General features: G+C 38.7%; 2 protein-coding genes and 1 pseudogene across 2 annotated transcripts in view; 2 read left to right on the top strand and 1 right to left on the bottom strand.

Moving 5' to 3' along the window:
* LOC148103510 (cell adhesion molecule CEACAM2-like) overlaps positions 1-16,813 on the top strand; it is a 272,876-nt gene that overhangs the window by 22,836 nt on the left and 233,227 nt on the right. The window lies entirely within an intron of this gene.
* LOC148103518 (high affinity immunoglobulin gamma Fc receptor I-like) lies at positions 5,218-12,419 on the top strand. Its single transcript, XM_087838769.1, has 8 exons — positions 5,218-5,248; positions 5,928-5,963; positions 6,165-6,428; positions 6,508-6,753; positions 6,840-7,019; positions 7,161-7,247; positions 10,896-10,982; positions 12,364-12,419. The coding sequence occupies exons 1-8, from the start codon at positions 5,218-5,220 to the stop codon at positions 12,402-12,404; spliced, it is 972 nt and encodes a 323-aa protein (XP_087694895.1). The 3' UTR covers positions 12,405-12,419.
* On the bottom strand, positions 15,994-16,621 carry LOC102784624 (GTPase IMAP family member 2-like; annotated as a pseudogene).

Genomic DNA, 16,813 nt, shown 5'->3' with positions numbered 1-16,813 from the left:
CATGTCTAGCAAAAGAAAAAAAGACAAAGAAAACATTTGCACACACATCTGGTTACACTGTCCTCCTTATTTTTTATTAAAGGCTTCATTTCACAACCAAAACTAAGATTAAGTGACCTGAGTTTTTTCTTTGGAAGATTTCAAGGAAAGACAAAAATACAGAGCTCTTGTATCTGCAGACCAAATAAAGTATCTTTTGAAATTTAAAAAGGCTGTTAATAGAGTTGTTTTATGTGAAAGTTTTTTTTTTAATTAATTCAGTACAAACACTCCCTTTATTATGCAGTCTCAGGAAACAGCAGATACTATTTTATCCAAAAAGCTCATTTTTAGGGCTAATTTGCTGTTATGAAGTGGAGAAGAAGCAGTAAGGAGAGCAGGGCTTGTGCTTGTACTTCTTATATGAGGATTGTGATAGTGGATGGAAATCAAAAAGATGAGTAGCTTAACAAGTGTGCACGACTTACTTCATAATTGACTAATTATATTTAATGAGGTGTTTTCAGTGACATAGAAGTTTTATTTGTGGAAAACATCCTTGAAAAGACAGCACAGGTGTGAGAAAAGGTCACTGTGGTCAGACTGAGCAGGTGAGCTAAGGAGGGAATCAGGGAAAATAGTGACAGTCTCAGTGAAGATGGCTTTGAGGTTGTGATTTGCCAGCATTACATATTCCTCATTTTTCCCTCTCAGAACCCTCAACCATTATCAGAATAAGGTGGACCTTCAGCCTTCTCTGTCTCTATTGTAAACCAAGGCCTGTGGTCTCAGATACAAGCTAAATGTGTTTCACCTGAGATTAATTTTAACTTTGGCAATACAACTTGATCTTCTTGAATTTCTTCCATGTGGCAGCTTTGTCGTTATAACATTTAAACAAAGCTTCCTGATTGACCTGTTGTGCTGGAACGAGCCAGATTCAGGTTTGTTTGTATAATGAGCTACAGCTAAACACACTGCAGACACAGCTAAAGAGTGTCGGAGAGCAACACGACCACGGAGGGTGCTTCATGATGATGAAGATGGATGTGTTACACTCTGAAGGAAGCCAAGGCTCATCCAGGTGCATGTTGAGGTTTATTGCTCTGAAAGCAGTTCTGTGTCACTGACAGCTTCCATTACAATGACTGGCCTGCATTACTTTTGTAAGGGATTATGTGTAATGGCCCTTTAGTAATCAGCCCTTAGTAAACAGAGTAACTGACAATAAACAATTCGCAATATAAGATATACCGGTTGGTTTACCAAAACATTTCTAGTAACTTTAACTGAAGCCAGTGAATTATTTATTTAATTTTTTAATCTTATTTCTGGTGAAACAATGTTGTTACAACGTCTAATGTAGGAGACTAGCATCATTTAGTTAGCGCACCCACGTTACGCATCATTATAACTTGAATTAACTTTCGTATTGGGTCACATTAAACGGCTTATAAACAGGAAGTGCACTCCAGCACGTTACTTTAAATAAGTATCAACTTTACATAAATGTATATAGTTCTCATATACTGATCTCACCTGACACACAGCAAAACAGCAGTTCTGTGTTACTGACGGCTTCCATTACAATGACTGGCCTTCATTACATTTGTAAGGGATTACTTTGCCAGTCACTCATTTGTCTGAGCCGCCACTGCCACCTACTGGCGAAATTTAATATCACCCTAACACCACATCAGATGGGAGCAAATTTCGTTCTGTTCAATGATGTAAACCAGGGGTAGGCAACTCCAGGCCTCGAGTGCCGGTATCCTGCAGGTTTTAGATCTCACCCTGGGTCAACACACCTGAATCAAATGATAAGTTCATTACCAGGCCTCTGGAGAACTATGCTGTGTCCCAATTCGGGGTATGCACGCTTGAAGTACGCGCACTACGCGTACTACGGACGGTGCGTACTATAAGTACGGGAAGTGCGGAAGTGAGAGGCTTGTGAAATGGGACGGTATATGCTTCGTCGCGCTGTTCAGGTTGCCTAGCAACCATGATACTAACCGCGAGACACGTTACATACAGCTTTGTTTGACAGAAATGAAGGAGAAAAATGTTTTGTTGGTCAATCATTTTTGTCATGACATCACTTTGATTAGTTGAGTATCTGAGGCTGAGACCACAGGACTGTAAAACACGATTGTTGGGCTTCATTTCTGTACTGAACAGTTATTTAAGAGTAGCTAGTAAATAATAATTAGTTAATGTTGTTCATGAGACTAAAGTCATCTCACTATGGTAATGTAAATATAATATGGCCAATATTATAGTATTGTCAGATTATATATATATATATATATATATATATATATATATATATATATATATATATATATATATATATATATCACTGACTTTCAGCTTGTTGTGTTTGTGGATATGTGACTGACTTTAATTATCCATAAAATCATCAGATTCTCTGTAAGATTAAGGTCGACTATATGTATATTTAGAAGTAGAGGCTTTAAAACCAAGTTAATGCTGAAAGTACAAACATCACTAGTGTCACATAACTTTGCCGACATGTGGCCAACAGCAATGTTTTAATGTTCTTCGTTATTAAACATTCGCACATGAATAAGTGACGTCATATTCAGTACTTACTTTTGACAGTTCACTCTTGGCCGTTCCCTTCTGCCGTATTTTGCGGCAAAATTATCCACACCCACCGCCGCGCTATGAATTGTGGGATATATGGGACCACGAAGCGTGCAACGGACCACGCTTGATATTTGGGGAAATCGACGGCGCATTTGGAGTATGCATTTGAAGTACACTTCGAATTGGGACAGCCGTCGTCGCGTGGCGGTGACGTAACCGCACTTACAGTTTTTTCTGAATGCTTAAACCCTAACTGTGATTCTTATAGCACAATTCCTAAAACTATTAATACTTATAGCAAAACCACTCACTGAGTTTGCAAATCTAAAAGCACAAACACTGCTTTGCACTCAGTTTGCAATTTTGTAACACACACTTTGCAAAACTGTAGGCACAACTCACTGCTTACACTCAATTACCAAATTTCCAACACACTCCTAGCAAAATTATACACATGTATGGCTATCATTAACACTATTTTGCCAACTGTCTGGCACACTTTCACTTGTGAAAACTTTTTTAGATAATTAGTTCACTTTGCAATCAGCCTAAGCACTATAATACAGGTAAGCTCTGTGTGTGGAGTACAATGGAGGGAGCAGGAAGAGTGAGAAGTAGAGGAGGCCGAGGAAGAGGACGTGGAGGTGAAGAAGTAGGATGAAGAGGACGACAAGGACAAGGAGGAGCAAGAGGAGGATGAGAAGGGGGGAGAGGAGGACGAGGAGGGGGGAGAGGAAGGGTAAGAAGAGTAAGAAATAGAATTGCTGATGACATCAGAGCTACAATAGTGGACCATGTAATCAACCGTGGAATGACCCTGAGGGAAGCTGGCCGACGGGTTCAGCCTAACTCGAGCCGCTACACTGTAGCAAGCATCATAAGGACATTTTGAAATGAGAATCAGTTAGTACAGTCACTTTGCACTAAGATTTGTAGCACAACAATACCATAGATGTAAAAATACTGAAATTGTTACTTTACAGAGTTGCTAGATGACCAGATGCTGGGGGCAGAGGAAGCATGTTCACTGCAGACCAAGAAACCCATATAGTCAATATGGCGATTGCAAATAATCCTATACTTGGAAATAAACACTTATGTTTGTTTTGATGTGTGTGAATAATAGTACTTGAAGTTAACTGACATAGCCTACCTTGTGCACAGAGAAAGCAAAAGCCAGATGTGTTTTTTATTCATACCATGAGTGTGCAGTTAGCGCATTGTGTGCTTAGTAGATGATGGCTTGTGTGTACTGTTTGATACGAAAACACCATTTTTACGAAGGTGTGAAGAGTTAATCTAGCTGTGTTCGCTTTTGCAAGAGAACTACAATGTTTTGATAATTGGGTGACAGGTTTTCTTATTTGTGTGTAGAGTTTTGCAAAAATAGCCAATAGTTACAAAAAATGTGCTTAAGCAATCAGAAAAAACTGTAAAATGCGTACTTCAAGCGTGCATACCCCGAATTGGGACACAGCACTAGACAACCCTAACCCTAACCCTAACAAGACATGTTGAAGAGGTAATTTAGCCATTTAAATCAGCTGTGATGGATCAAGGACACGTCTAAAACCTGCAGGACACCGGCACTCGAGGCCTGGAGTTGCCTACCCCTGATGTAAACTATTGTAACAACAAAAGCAAAAAAAGGTGGCCAGGTTTTATTACACACTTAAAATAGTCAGGGTGCCACATGTCAGCACACCAGAAAGCAATTACGATGATGAGAATGTGACAACTACACGTCAACACAAGAGGTGTGGATGTTACTTTGTGACCAGATGCAACCTTTGTCCATATTTAATGTGATAGTAATCATCATTAAGGGCACACAGTAAGATGAGGGAAATTTAACAAGAAGTATAAAAAGAAAATATACTAAACTATAAAAAGGTCTAACAGTAAAGCTGTAAATCATCATAATTTCTTAAAATCCTAATAATAGAAAAAGCACAAAAACCAGCAGCCACACTCTTTATAAACCACAGCCAGGCAAATGTCTCCATCTACTGGTGATGGCGTTAGAATGAATGCTTATTGTGCACATTTACAAACTCGTAAATGTTACAGGCTCTAGTTTTTAAAGTGCAGTGTTCTGGGACTGCACAATACTTTTTCACATGCATTCATATCCTGATCTTATTTAAACATATGTTTACAGCAACGGGACAAATGGTAGCTGGGAAACGGTCCAAATATTAATTTTTTCTTCACATATTATTAAATATTACATAAATTTATAAGTATCACATCATCTTCTACTGTCCTGTTAAACTTCTTCTTAGTCTGACCTTTAGTAAAGTGCTCGAATTTAAAATCCATACTGCAAACCACCCACACACAAGAAAACAAGTTGACAAGAAGAAAAGCTGAGACAACAAAAGCAACTTTCTGATGTTAGGAGGACACAGTGTGGCTTGACCTCGTTTCTATGAATCCGGTTAACATTTAACTGTACATGTACATTTTTCTGTTCTTTTTTTTCTTTCTTTTTATCGGTTTTAACAGGGGAAATGACGCCGAGGTTTCCACCAGGTTTGCTGGGGAGGAAGAGGGAGGGCTTAGATTGGTGCAACTGACAAAAATCAATAAAAGAAAACAAACTTGAAGTTAGTGCGAAGGACAATGGAGGAAACGTGTTTGCGCTGTCTGCTCTGTGAGTAAAATCTCTCAGTTTTAACAATGTTTATTTTGCTTGATTGTTTAAAGTCCTCTTTGTTGCTAAGTGATAACAGATGACAGACATTTCCACAGAAAAAAGGGAAATTAAAAAACGAGTTAACAGCAATCTTACCTGGAAACTTTGTATAACTGATAGTAATTAGGCATTGAGTTGTGAATAGTTTGCAATGTTTACATTGGTAACATCCAAAATCACAGCAAAAATATGTTTTGCTTTCCAACAAATTTATTAATAAAGCATAAATAATCACCGTCTAAGTAACACCACTGTCATTTTTATCTTTCTTCTAAAACAATGCTTGAGAGCCTGTTCGTGTCAGTAACACATACACCTGCATAAATATGAAGTGCGTTCTGTGTTATATTTTGTAAATACAATTTCTCAGTCATGTAGTTTTTTTCCCTGATTAGTTTCTTGAGTCGGTGTTTTATTTTGAAATAAACCCGGAAATCAAATCCAAAGTTGCTAATCTAATATTTAACATTACCTACCACAGAAGCTCTAATGGTATGGAGATGAACTACAGCATCCACTGTTTTCTATTTTGCACAGCAATAGAGACAAAATCAGCAGTGAGGCATATAGTACGACCTGGGTTTGTCATGTTTTTCTTCAGGGTTATTGTGTTAAACTTATAACCATCTATTTGCAGCTGTGATCTCACTGCTGAGCTCTACAACACACCAAGGTCAGTAACCTTCTTCGGTGTCTGCTTACATCTGTTAAATGCTCAGAATGAAGTTGTGTTATCAACACAAAATAAATGTTTTTCTCTTCTCAGGAATTCAGTAACTGGTTAGATACTGTACACCATAGAATCAAATAACCTGCTCTTAATCTGTTGATATTTAGTTACAGTCACACAGAGTTTTCATTGTAACCCTCACAGCTCGTCTGACTGTGAGTCCCAGCAGCTCTCAGTTCTTTAAAAGAAACTTTGTGTCTCTGAGCTGTGAGGAGGACGACAGCTCTGCTGGATGGACTCTGAGGAGAAACACAAGCAAACCGAACATCACTCAGTGTGGAGATGGGTGGGGAAAACTAGCTGGTTCTTCCTGTGAAATCAGCAAACTATATGAATCAGACAGTGGAGTTTACTGGTGTGAGTCCAGAGAGGGTCCCATCAGTAACATGGTTAACCTGACAGTCGCTGGTAAGCTGAGTGTGTGGAGTTAGTGTTGATGAAGCTGTGTGTAAATGGATGAAATGCTGTAGTTTGTCTCTGTGTTGAGGTGGATCAGTGATCCTGCAGAGTCCTGTCCTCCCTGTGATGGAGGGAGATGACGTCACTCTGCTCTGTAAAACAAAGACCACTCCCTCCAACCTCCCAGCTGCTTTCTATAAAGATGGCTCCCTCATCAGGAAGCAGCATACAGGTCACATGACCATCCAGCATGTTTCCAGGTCTGATGAAGGCCTCTACAAGTGTGACATCAGCGGTCATGGAGAGTCTCCATCCAGCTGGATCACTGTCACAGGTGACACACTCACCTGTCTGTGTTTCTGCAGGTTTCAACATTCACAATGTGACGACAACTTAATGACTGTGTTTGCTTTATTTTAGGGGAAGACGCCACCACACCTCCACCTACATCCACACCGACACCAGTCTCCATTATTACCTCTCCTCCTGATTCATTCTTGCTTCTCCCTGTGTTGTTGCCTGTTGGATCAGTGTGTGTTGTGGTTCTGCTGGTGTTAGTGGTTCTATTGGTGAGACAACGTGTTTGTAGGAAGTCTGCAGGTGAGACTCAGAAATATGACGTTAGATATGACAATATGACATAAGAGTTATGTAAACCATTTGTTACATGTTATCTACTAACAAGTATTTGTTAAGATCACTGTGCTAAATTAATTTGGTGTTCGTGTTGGTTTGTTTCAGTTGATTTGGAAAAAGTTGAAGATGGCCTCACATACAGTGATCTCAAAGAATTACATCACCAACAACAGTCAGTTAAACTCCACACAGGTAGCTTTTTATGTACAGTATATACTTGTATGCAACTTTTTATTCAAAAGGGAGTTCTTCAGTTTCACAAACAACATTTACAGAATTTGCTTTCTAGTATTTTCATCTAAGCCTTGCTTATATCCATAATGGTTAAATCTTCAGCTGGGCTGAGACTATAGATTGTGTTTAAAATAGAGCAATGTGTAATGTCACACAACATTCTCTTCCATATACATCTTAAGGCGTTTTCAAGTGTCATAGTTACTGTTTTAGCCATTGTTGTGTCGTTTGTTTGGAGCCAGAAGTAACTATATTTAGAAGAGAAGGTTTTGCTAATTTAACAGCTAATGCTATCTAGCTTGGTTATTACGCTGCTAATACCTGCCAATTAGCCATAACCCATTTTATTTGTCAGATAATTGGATTAAAAATGCTCCAACAACATAAACAAGGGCCAGTTCAGTTATTTCAATTGGCTAAACGAAGGCAAGCAGACAGCTAGCAGTTGCCCCTCAGTCAAGCAGACCACACCCCTAATAGTACACGCTTTGATCCTTAATACAATTTTAAAAAGGAGAGCTAGTACATGTCAGGTGTTAACAGTTATTGGTACCTTCTGGGAAAGTAATGCAGAAAAAAGGCTCAGGTTCCAGTAGAATCTGCGGCTGGTTCAGACGGACATTTCTTCCTGTTAAATGCAATTTTTTCCTTCCTACTTTTGTAAAGTGCTTTCTCATAGGGGCTTTGAGCTTTTATGCTTTGCACCTTACATTAGCATGCACCTTAAACTATTCACTTAAATCAGTTCAATTCTAAAAATGATCACATTATAGCTGATCTGTGTTTGTAGATGACGATTGGTGAATTTTGTTCTCTTAATGCTGGTCTGTGTCTTTATTAGCTCAAAGTTGGTTTTAGGCAAGCAAGCAATTTATTTATATAGAACTTTCAGAACAACTCCCAGCTGAAAACAAAGAGCTGTACACCTGACATGCAGGTAAAAAAATAAAAATAAAAATAAAATGATAATTGGAATGACATTCAAAATAATAAAATTAGCAGATTAGATTAAAACAACAAAACCAGGGTCATACTGTGTCTAATGTGTTAACAGAGGTTAACAGCCTTTGATGTCTCTGCTCAGGTTTTACTGCAGGGCTGTTAAGAAAAGAGGAAAAATGTAGATGAACAGTTTGTACAAACAGTAAATTAAATCTCTTCATAGTACTTGTCACCTATATTCTAATTCAGAGTTTTAGTTTTATGTAGTTAATAATTTTGTAGTTTGCGTGATATTCTGACTTTTTGACCCTATAACACATTTCCCTGTAGTTTTAACATGTGAATAGAGTAACCACAGTCCGTCAGTTCACATATAACCTTCTGTATCAGTTCTGTTTTTGTTTTTCACAGCAGTATCAATAGAAGAAATAAAACTGTTGAGGGTCTCAGTGTTTCACATGACTGTCATGTGATAAAGGGAGTTTTTACAGGGCTCTATACAATCCTATGCAAAACAAACTATAACCTTCCGAGGCAGACATTTGGGTAGTTTGCTAAGTTGCATCTGAGCATAGCACAGACTTCAGGAACAATGTCTTTTTTTTACATAGGACAGGGATGCATTGGAGATTACTGGCCAGAATGTGCACATCAACACCTCATACCAGCTTTAGACATGGCAGTGTAGTCCTCTTTGTTCCAACATATTCTAGAGTCAAATGTGAGGCCGTTTGTCCAACAGCTAAAGATAAGAAAACTCAAGTTTTTATGTAGTTCATTGGGTTGATATGTGTTGTAAATACTAGGATGCTGTTCGATTATCTGTGGTGGATCCTGTTTGCACTTTGCTCACGCGTTGCAGTATAGTTGGAGCTCCAGAAACCTGCAAAGCTGCTTAGCAGTGTGTTCACACTGATGTGTTTTGATAAAGCTGTTAATGGAGATAAAGAGATTAAATGACTCATCTGCAGCTCACAGTTGAATTCAACACTAACAGGAAGGTAAACTAGTTTAAATGGTGTCTGTTGTTATGTGCGTTATCTCTGCGGTAGAGTGTCACTTCCTGTTATAACACACAACAATTTAATAAAAAAACATAGATAACTTGTCATTGCATTGTATAATCTTCACATATTTCATCCAAAGCACACGTTCTGTTTATTAACTCGCTAATTTATATTTAAAGTTTTCACTCAATGTGTCTTTAGGGTTTAATAGCCTAGCTTAGCTATTAGCTGACTCGCTAGCAGCATGGCCTCTTCACCTGTTCCTCCTGCACTTCCCTGCTCATTGTGTCAGATGTTTAGTTACTTAGTACTCGTTTTTCCCCACTCGGCCACACCCACTGAGGGTCAAACTCTGGTAATTGGCAATTCTGTTCTGAGACATGTGAAGCTAGAGACACCAGCAACCATAGTCAATTGTCTTCCAGGAGCCAGAGCAGGCGACATTGAGGGAAATTTAAAACTGCTGGCTAAGGGTAATTTTGGTAAAATCATAATTCACGCCGGCAGCAATGACACCCAATCGGAGGTCACTAAAATCAATATTGAATCGGTGTGTAACTTTGCCAAAACAATGTCGGACTCTGTAGTTTTCTCTGGTCCCCTCCCCAATCAGACCAGGAGTGACATGTTTAGCCGCATGTTCTCCTTAAATTGCTGGCTGTCTGAGTGGTGTCCCAGAAACGATGTGGGCTTCATAGATAATTGGCAAACCTTCTGGAGGAAACCTGGTCTTGTTAGGAGAGACGGCATCCATCCCACTTTGGATGGAGCAGCTCTCATTTCTAGAAATTTGGACAAATTTATTAAACCACCCAAAATATGACTATCCAGAGTTGGGATCAGATGTGTATCAGCTCCCAAACAGACAAAAAACATACTAAAAATTTATCCATGAAGCCAGGTAACACAAATCAATTAGTTAAACTGCAGGAATAAAGACATAAAACCCTGGATGAACTTTAATTCTCTGCTTCTAAATTCAGATAAAATTGATGTTATTGTACTTGGCCCTGAAAATCTTAGAAATATGGTATCTATCTAAATGGACTGTCTCAGAGTGACCTTGAGAAACTAGCTTCTGCATTTATTACTTCTCAGCTGGACTACTTTACCTTAAATCAGCAACTACTGGATGATCAATATTTATACAAAAGTTTAATGGCTCTTTATTAATTACACATCATGCCAGTAAAGCTCTACGTGAAAATCAGTGAAATTCTAATTCTGTATCGCAAAGTAAGTAAACATAAAGTAAGTAAACATAAAGTAAGTAAATATGTTCAGGTGAAACAACAAGAGAAGGAAGTAACTGCTGCAGTTGAGAGCATTAAAGTTTAAAACATACCAAACCAGTAGTGTAATACAAAAGGTGAGTTCTCATCACACCGTTGATGATATTGTGTACATGGTGTGACAAAGTGTGGGTGTCTTTGTGGGATTTCAACTGGACTTAATGCCAAAAGTCAAAATGTCACTGGGGTGTTTTGAGTGAAACAGGAAATCCAGCCACAGAGGTTCTGAAACCCCCAACGGTCTCTAAGAACTATATTTATATAGGAAATCATAACTCTTTATTTAACATGCACCCTGCCTACTGACAATATTTTTATAAGCTTTACTACTTGCACTGATGACCTGTGTGTGTTTTGTTGTGCAGGGAGTGATTCAGCTGTAGTCTACACAGCAGTGAGAACTGAAGACATCAATTATGAACAAACAGAAATGCGATCAAACAGATCTGGAGGTAAACATGCTCTTTGTTCAGTACAAAGAAAACAAGGCTACTTCCTGAAAGGTTTCCCTTTGTAAAATATAAAGTGTGTAAGCAGCATGAGCCAGGAAAGCATGAAGAAGCAAAGCCCTCTCGTTCAAATAGACACAGTAAAAGTCAATAGATTTCACGAGCAGTGAAAAATGTACTTACATCTGTTACTAGACTAAAAGTATCAATAACAATTTTTGACCTCCTCCATCATCGGTAAAGGTCAACAGAAATCAACAGAATTATCAAGATGAAAGTTATGATGGTTCCCACAGATATCTGATCCTGTTCATGCTCGCCATTATCACCGTCTAAAACAGCAACGCAGACCAGAAGTGATGTCACAGCTGTTGGTGCACCACGAGCTTTGATGTTGTTTCGGCTTCTCTGTGACCTCTCGAATCTTTTTTTTAGCTTGTTGCATTTGAGAGCGTGGTGCACCTGGGTTGAAGACACGAGTACAGTATTATATCAGTGTTTTTAATCATATCAGTGGAGAGATTATACTGAGGACAAGACGGAGAAGATGAGACATTCTAGAGAAAAATTTGAAAAAGTCTCCACGATTTCATTTGGCTTCTTTGACTCCTATGCTACATTTTTATTTTATTTATTTTTTCCTAATGGCAGTGTTGTTCAGGAGATGACTGCAGTGTGTCTAGCAGACGTTGAGCTGTGGTGTCACACTTGCCGCATGACATAACCAATTCCTCACATTGGTTGTGATAAGGATTTATGAGTCCTATGTTAACCTTCAGTGTGAGCACAGGAAGTGGTGTGAAGAACTGAGACTGCCATGAGGGAGGCCACTGCCTTCCTGTTTGTTGCTGCTTCTTTTTGATCAGCTGCTGAAGAACTTTTTGAGCGGCTCAGATAAACATCTTTTCAGATTCTTTACTTTAATATCTTTTGATTTTGACTCCACAAAGAAAATAAGAGACAAGAACATGTTACCTTTTAGAAACAACCCTTTTTCTTTTAGTGTATGAGTGCAGCTCAGCGATGTGTCACACACTAACCGCTCTGCTGACACTCTCCTTTGACATAAACTACTGCACCAGCAACTTCCTGCTGGGTTTCTTTCGCATCAAAACCTTATTTCTGACAGCCTGGCTGCAACACCTTTAGCTAAAGTGGTTTTGGATTTAAGTCATTAGTGTAGTCAAATTTCAGAATTACAAGAGTTTGAACCCACTGAGAAATGTTTCCTTAATGAAAATGTTTTTTGGATAGGTTCATATGTTATTTTCACTGTGATTGATTTGATACAATTCTGTCAATTTGCTTCATATAAATATAACAGACGGGCTTCGTTTTATACTTTTCTCATGTTGTTTGAACTGTGTGTATTTTGTGTTTTCAGACTTTGTACAAGAGCCAGATGTTTACTCCTTACTGAAGTAACCCACCAGTCCAACCACTGGAACCAGCTGCTGGTCTCAAACGTTTTAAAAATCATTATATTGTATGTTCAAAAGCATGTTGTCCTCAACCTGCTCTTAACTGTCTTATGATGGCCATATTGGCAATATCTCTTCCATAATATAGAAATGATACTATGTATTTTATAAATAATGCATAATGCACTGTCTTTAATATTTTTACTGTTTCCGGTTATATTTTATTTCCAAGTGTACGACTCTGTTGTCGCCTGCTTTCTCGCAGGAACAATAAAGTTTGTTCTCACTTCTTGTTCTTCTCGTGAGGTTTTTTGGGTTTCAGAAAGAGCGCTGAGGGCTGGGGACAAATGTGAAATGTGGCAACAAACACAAATAAACCCAAAGCCGCAGACTAGAAGCAGCAGGAACATCACTCAGGGGCTTAAAACTTTGCAGGAAAGCTTCAGATAATTTATTTCAGACGCTGTTTGAACGAATGATGTTCCTCCATCAGGTGATGGTTTTACCTCCATGGTTCAGGCTGTGTTGATGTCCTCATAATGAAATGAGGACATGTTTGACATTTGTCCTCATTCAGTCAGAGATGAGTTGGAGACATTTAACATCTCATTATTTTCACAAAGTTATTGAGTTAAATTGTAAGTGGGATGTCTTATCTCAGTGTCATCTGCATATTAGTTACAATTCCAATTGTAATAGAAACACTCTGTATGGACTTGATCAGGTAAACTAAAGCTCCAATAATGAGCTCAGCCTCTTCCTCATCAACAGGATTCACATCATGGGTTTATACACTACTTCATGACGTTTCAGGGTATATGTGGAAACAAAAAAATTAATGACTAAAAATGAATATATTACCCAAACATTAATTTTCTGTTTCATGCAGACAAATGTAGACAAACTCGGGGTTTTCACAGATTTTATTCTCAACTTATTTGAGTCATTAGTTTGGATTGTGTTTGTGTTTCGGGGGTTTTTAAGTGATGAATTTTCCCCAGTTTTCCCACAGTTTGATAAAATCTTCCTGTTCTGTTTTCCACCTTTCTGTCTATAAACAGGAACGAGCTGATTTTGTGTAAAAAAAAACAACTTTGAAATAAATCTTCATCATAATCTTTCACGTCCCTTCAGTTAAAAGGAATAGATATGGTTCAGTATACAGTAAGGTCTTTATACACTAAGCTCTCACACATAATCTAAGAAATCAGAAGACAGAAAGATGTGGATTGCTTCCCCTAAATTTTCTGATATGATGATGAATCACCAACCATAATCTTCTTACCGTGCTTTGATAGAAACACAGTCTGGTGCTGCCATCTACTGACTCAGAAGTGCTCAAACACCTGCGCTTTTTCACCCTGATTCATTTCCATCTCTTAGAATGACCATAACTCACATGCTGGACTTAGTGTTTTACTTAATATGACCACAAACCTGCCAATAAAGTCACCCATAGTGCTCAGGTCACTGATGCTACCAAAACCTTCTATAGAACTGCAAGTCTGACCATAGTAGCAGGTGTATGATGGTTCTTCAGGTCTCATCCACCAATCAGACCAGAGTACATTCACTTGTTAATGTTTGACTGTGTTATTGCCTTTACTTTATTCATGAGCCCAGACACATATTATACATCACTTAATTTTAATGATTAATTGTCAGAATTGCAGTGACATTGTACACAGAAACATAACTAACAGAAACATAACATATTATGTTATCATAACATATTATAACATATTATACAAGTAACGCGTTACTGCCCATCTCTGGTTAATATATCCACATTTATTTTTACAGGTATTTTTTGCATGTTTTTATTGAACAGTATGAGTGCTGATGAGATGCAGGACCTGCCATAGTGGTCCTACACTGTGGCTGTAACAGTCTACTGCTGAGCGAGCTGCTCAAGGAATCCAGTTTCATGTAGGGGTGAGAGATGTACAGTTAGTTGGACATTAGTTTGACTAAGATCTTCCTCTCCCCCACCTCCTTTATGGAGTCTAGAGGACAGGCTAGCATAGAAAGTGCTACCCTAGTGACTAATCTCTACCTATAAAGCTTGGAGACTAAATTGTTTTCCGAAGTCATGTGACCCTGACCTCTTAACTTTAAACTTCAAGTATTACATACTAAAACGTGTTATTTTATTATCCCTATCCATTTAACTGGATCAGAATTGGCTGAAATCTTTGACTTATATAAGCTTTAAATACTTGAGATGTTAATATAAAATCTGCTGTGGGCCCTCTGTGGATGCATCCCCATCTCCGGCTGCTTGGGAAAAATATGGGTTTGTCCTGCACACTTGACCCCACAGTTTACCCAAGCTACCCACTGTGGGTCCACACAGCCATGTTTGCTGGGTAGAAGCTGTAAGAAAAGACCTAGAAGCAGATTAGAATAAATTTTTATAAAATAGTATAAAGGAGAATCTATTGGTTTAGGTCAATAAAAGTAATAAGTGTTTAAAGACGGTTTTAAACCAAAACCCTGGAAATTAACCAAAAGATTCTGACTTTTAGTTCAATATCGCTCACTACACCATTAATCTAGCCTCCCCTTCTGGTGAAAAAAAAAGTGTCCAAACAAGGCCTTTTTCAGAACAATGCAGGCTTTTATTGCAATGGTTCACTTTTATTGTTAAGGGTTAACACTGGATTAGCACTGTTGCCTCACAGCAAGAAGGTCCTGAGTTCGCTCTCACCACCTGACCCAGGCCTTTCAAGTTTGCATGTTCTCTCCAGGTACTCCAGCTTCATCCCACCCATGACCATGACAAGGGTACGTGGAAAGAAAATGGATGGGTTAACCTAAAGTGATTGCTAGTAAGAGGCAGTAAAACTACTCATTAATGTCTTAACACAATATAATACAAAGCAGCTGCAGTGGAGACAGATGTGCACTGTTTCAAATGCAGAGAGGTGGGTGGCAGCTCCTTTCAGACTGATTTTCAGTGTGAGAGAGGAGGACAAAAATGAATTCAAAGTTGTGGCCAAAACACTTTTGTTTTATAATATTTCAGTAAAAAAAAAACAGTCTAAAGAAATCGTTGTAAACCTGCTGCATTTTAGTCATTTCCTGCAGTCATTTCTACTCAATTAAACCTCAAACATGTTAATAGTAAGAAACTTCTATACAAAGCCAATTCATAAACTGTGTCTCAGCAGATTTAATCAGATTAAATCTATGGAGACCTCCTTTAACCTCCTAAGACCCAAACTTTTCATCTTTATTTGGGCTGATTGGGACCTGATGATTGTAAAAACAAACAATTACCAGATTTTTTTCTACCTAATTTTGGTTTCTAAGAGAAATGGGAGCCACGTATGAGGATATTCGTTTAAAATTTCGATAGAACAGAAGCAGTATAATGTCCTTGTGAGTGGATATCAGGCCCTTGTAGAGCAAAATTGAGTATTTTGGCCTAAAAAAAAATGTGATGTCCACATATGTGGACGCCAGGTCCTAGGAGGTTAATTACTTATTCTAAGCACTGAATAACCACTTACAGATGTAATAAATCCCTCCGATGGCTAATGAAATGCAGACTAACCACAGCATCTGCTTAATCCTAAAATCTCTGGGTATTAAACTCCAGACTGACCCCTCTGACTGAGACCTCTCATAGTACGACTCTCCTCCCTCACAGATGTCATTTATCTTCTCCAGCAGCTTTTGGACCTGATCCCTGTTTTCCATGTTGTTGTTGAACACATGGTACACACCGCTGCAGCTCTTCAGCAACTGCTGGATGTTCTCGTCCTCTTTGGTGAACATTTCCATGTCAATGTCGGTGTTTTCCAGTCGGTCTCCGTAGGTGAACAGCAGCATGGTGTGTTTGGAGACATCAGCGCCCAGCATCTTCTGCAGAGCTTTCAGTCCTTTCTGCTCCTGTGGGGTGAATCGTCCGAGCTGGAGGACGAGGATGAAGACGTGAGGACCTGGAGAACTCAACTGGAGAGCTTTTTCCAGCTCTGCTTTCACCTCCCTTGCAGACAGCCGAGTGCTGAACAGTCCAGGGGTGTCAACCACAGAGACTCTTTGACCCAGAACATCAGCTTCTCTCTTCTCACTGCTCAAAGTCAGAGGGCTCAAACTGATCCTACAGTTAAACTCCTTCTTTCCCAGGATAGTGTTTCCTGCTGAGCTCTTCCCAACTCTCTCCTGACCCACCAGCACCACCCTCAGGTCAGAGTCTGAAACAAGACAGGCCATCAGGGGGTTGGCACAAGTCTAAGCATTAGTGCACAGTTAAGGAAAACAGCTCAATCAACCAAAAAAATAAGACATTAGAAAAAATATATATTTGTTTTTTTTTATATGGAAGAAAAACATTGCACCATATGTTTTTTTTATATTTATTTATTGAAAGAGATAAAATATACTGGATACATGAAATCAGATCTC

Source organism: Neolamprologus brichardi, chromosome 3, assembly GCF_056152115.1.
Source record: "Neolamprologus brichardi isolate AB-2024 chromosome 3, ASM5615211v1, whole genome shotgun sequence".
Lineage (NCBI taxonomy): Eukaryota > Metazoa > Chordata > Actinopteri > Cichliformes > Cichlidae > Neolamprologus > Neolamprologus brichardi.
This window is presented reverse-complemented; position numbering and strand designations above follow the sequence as displayed.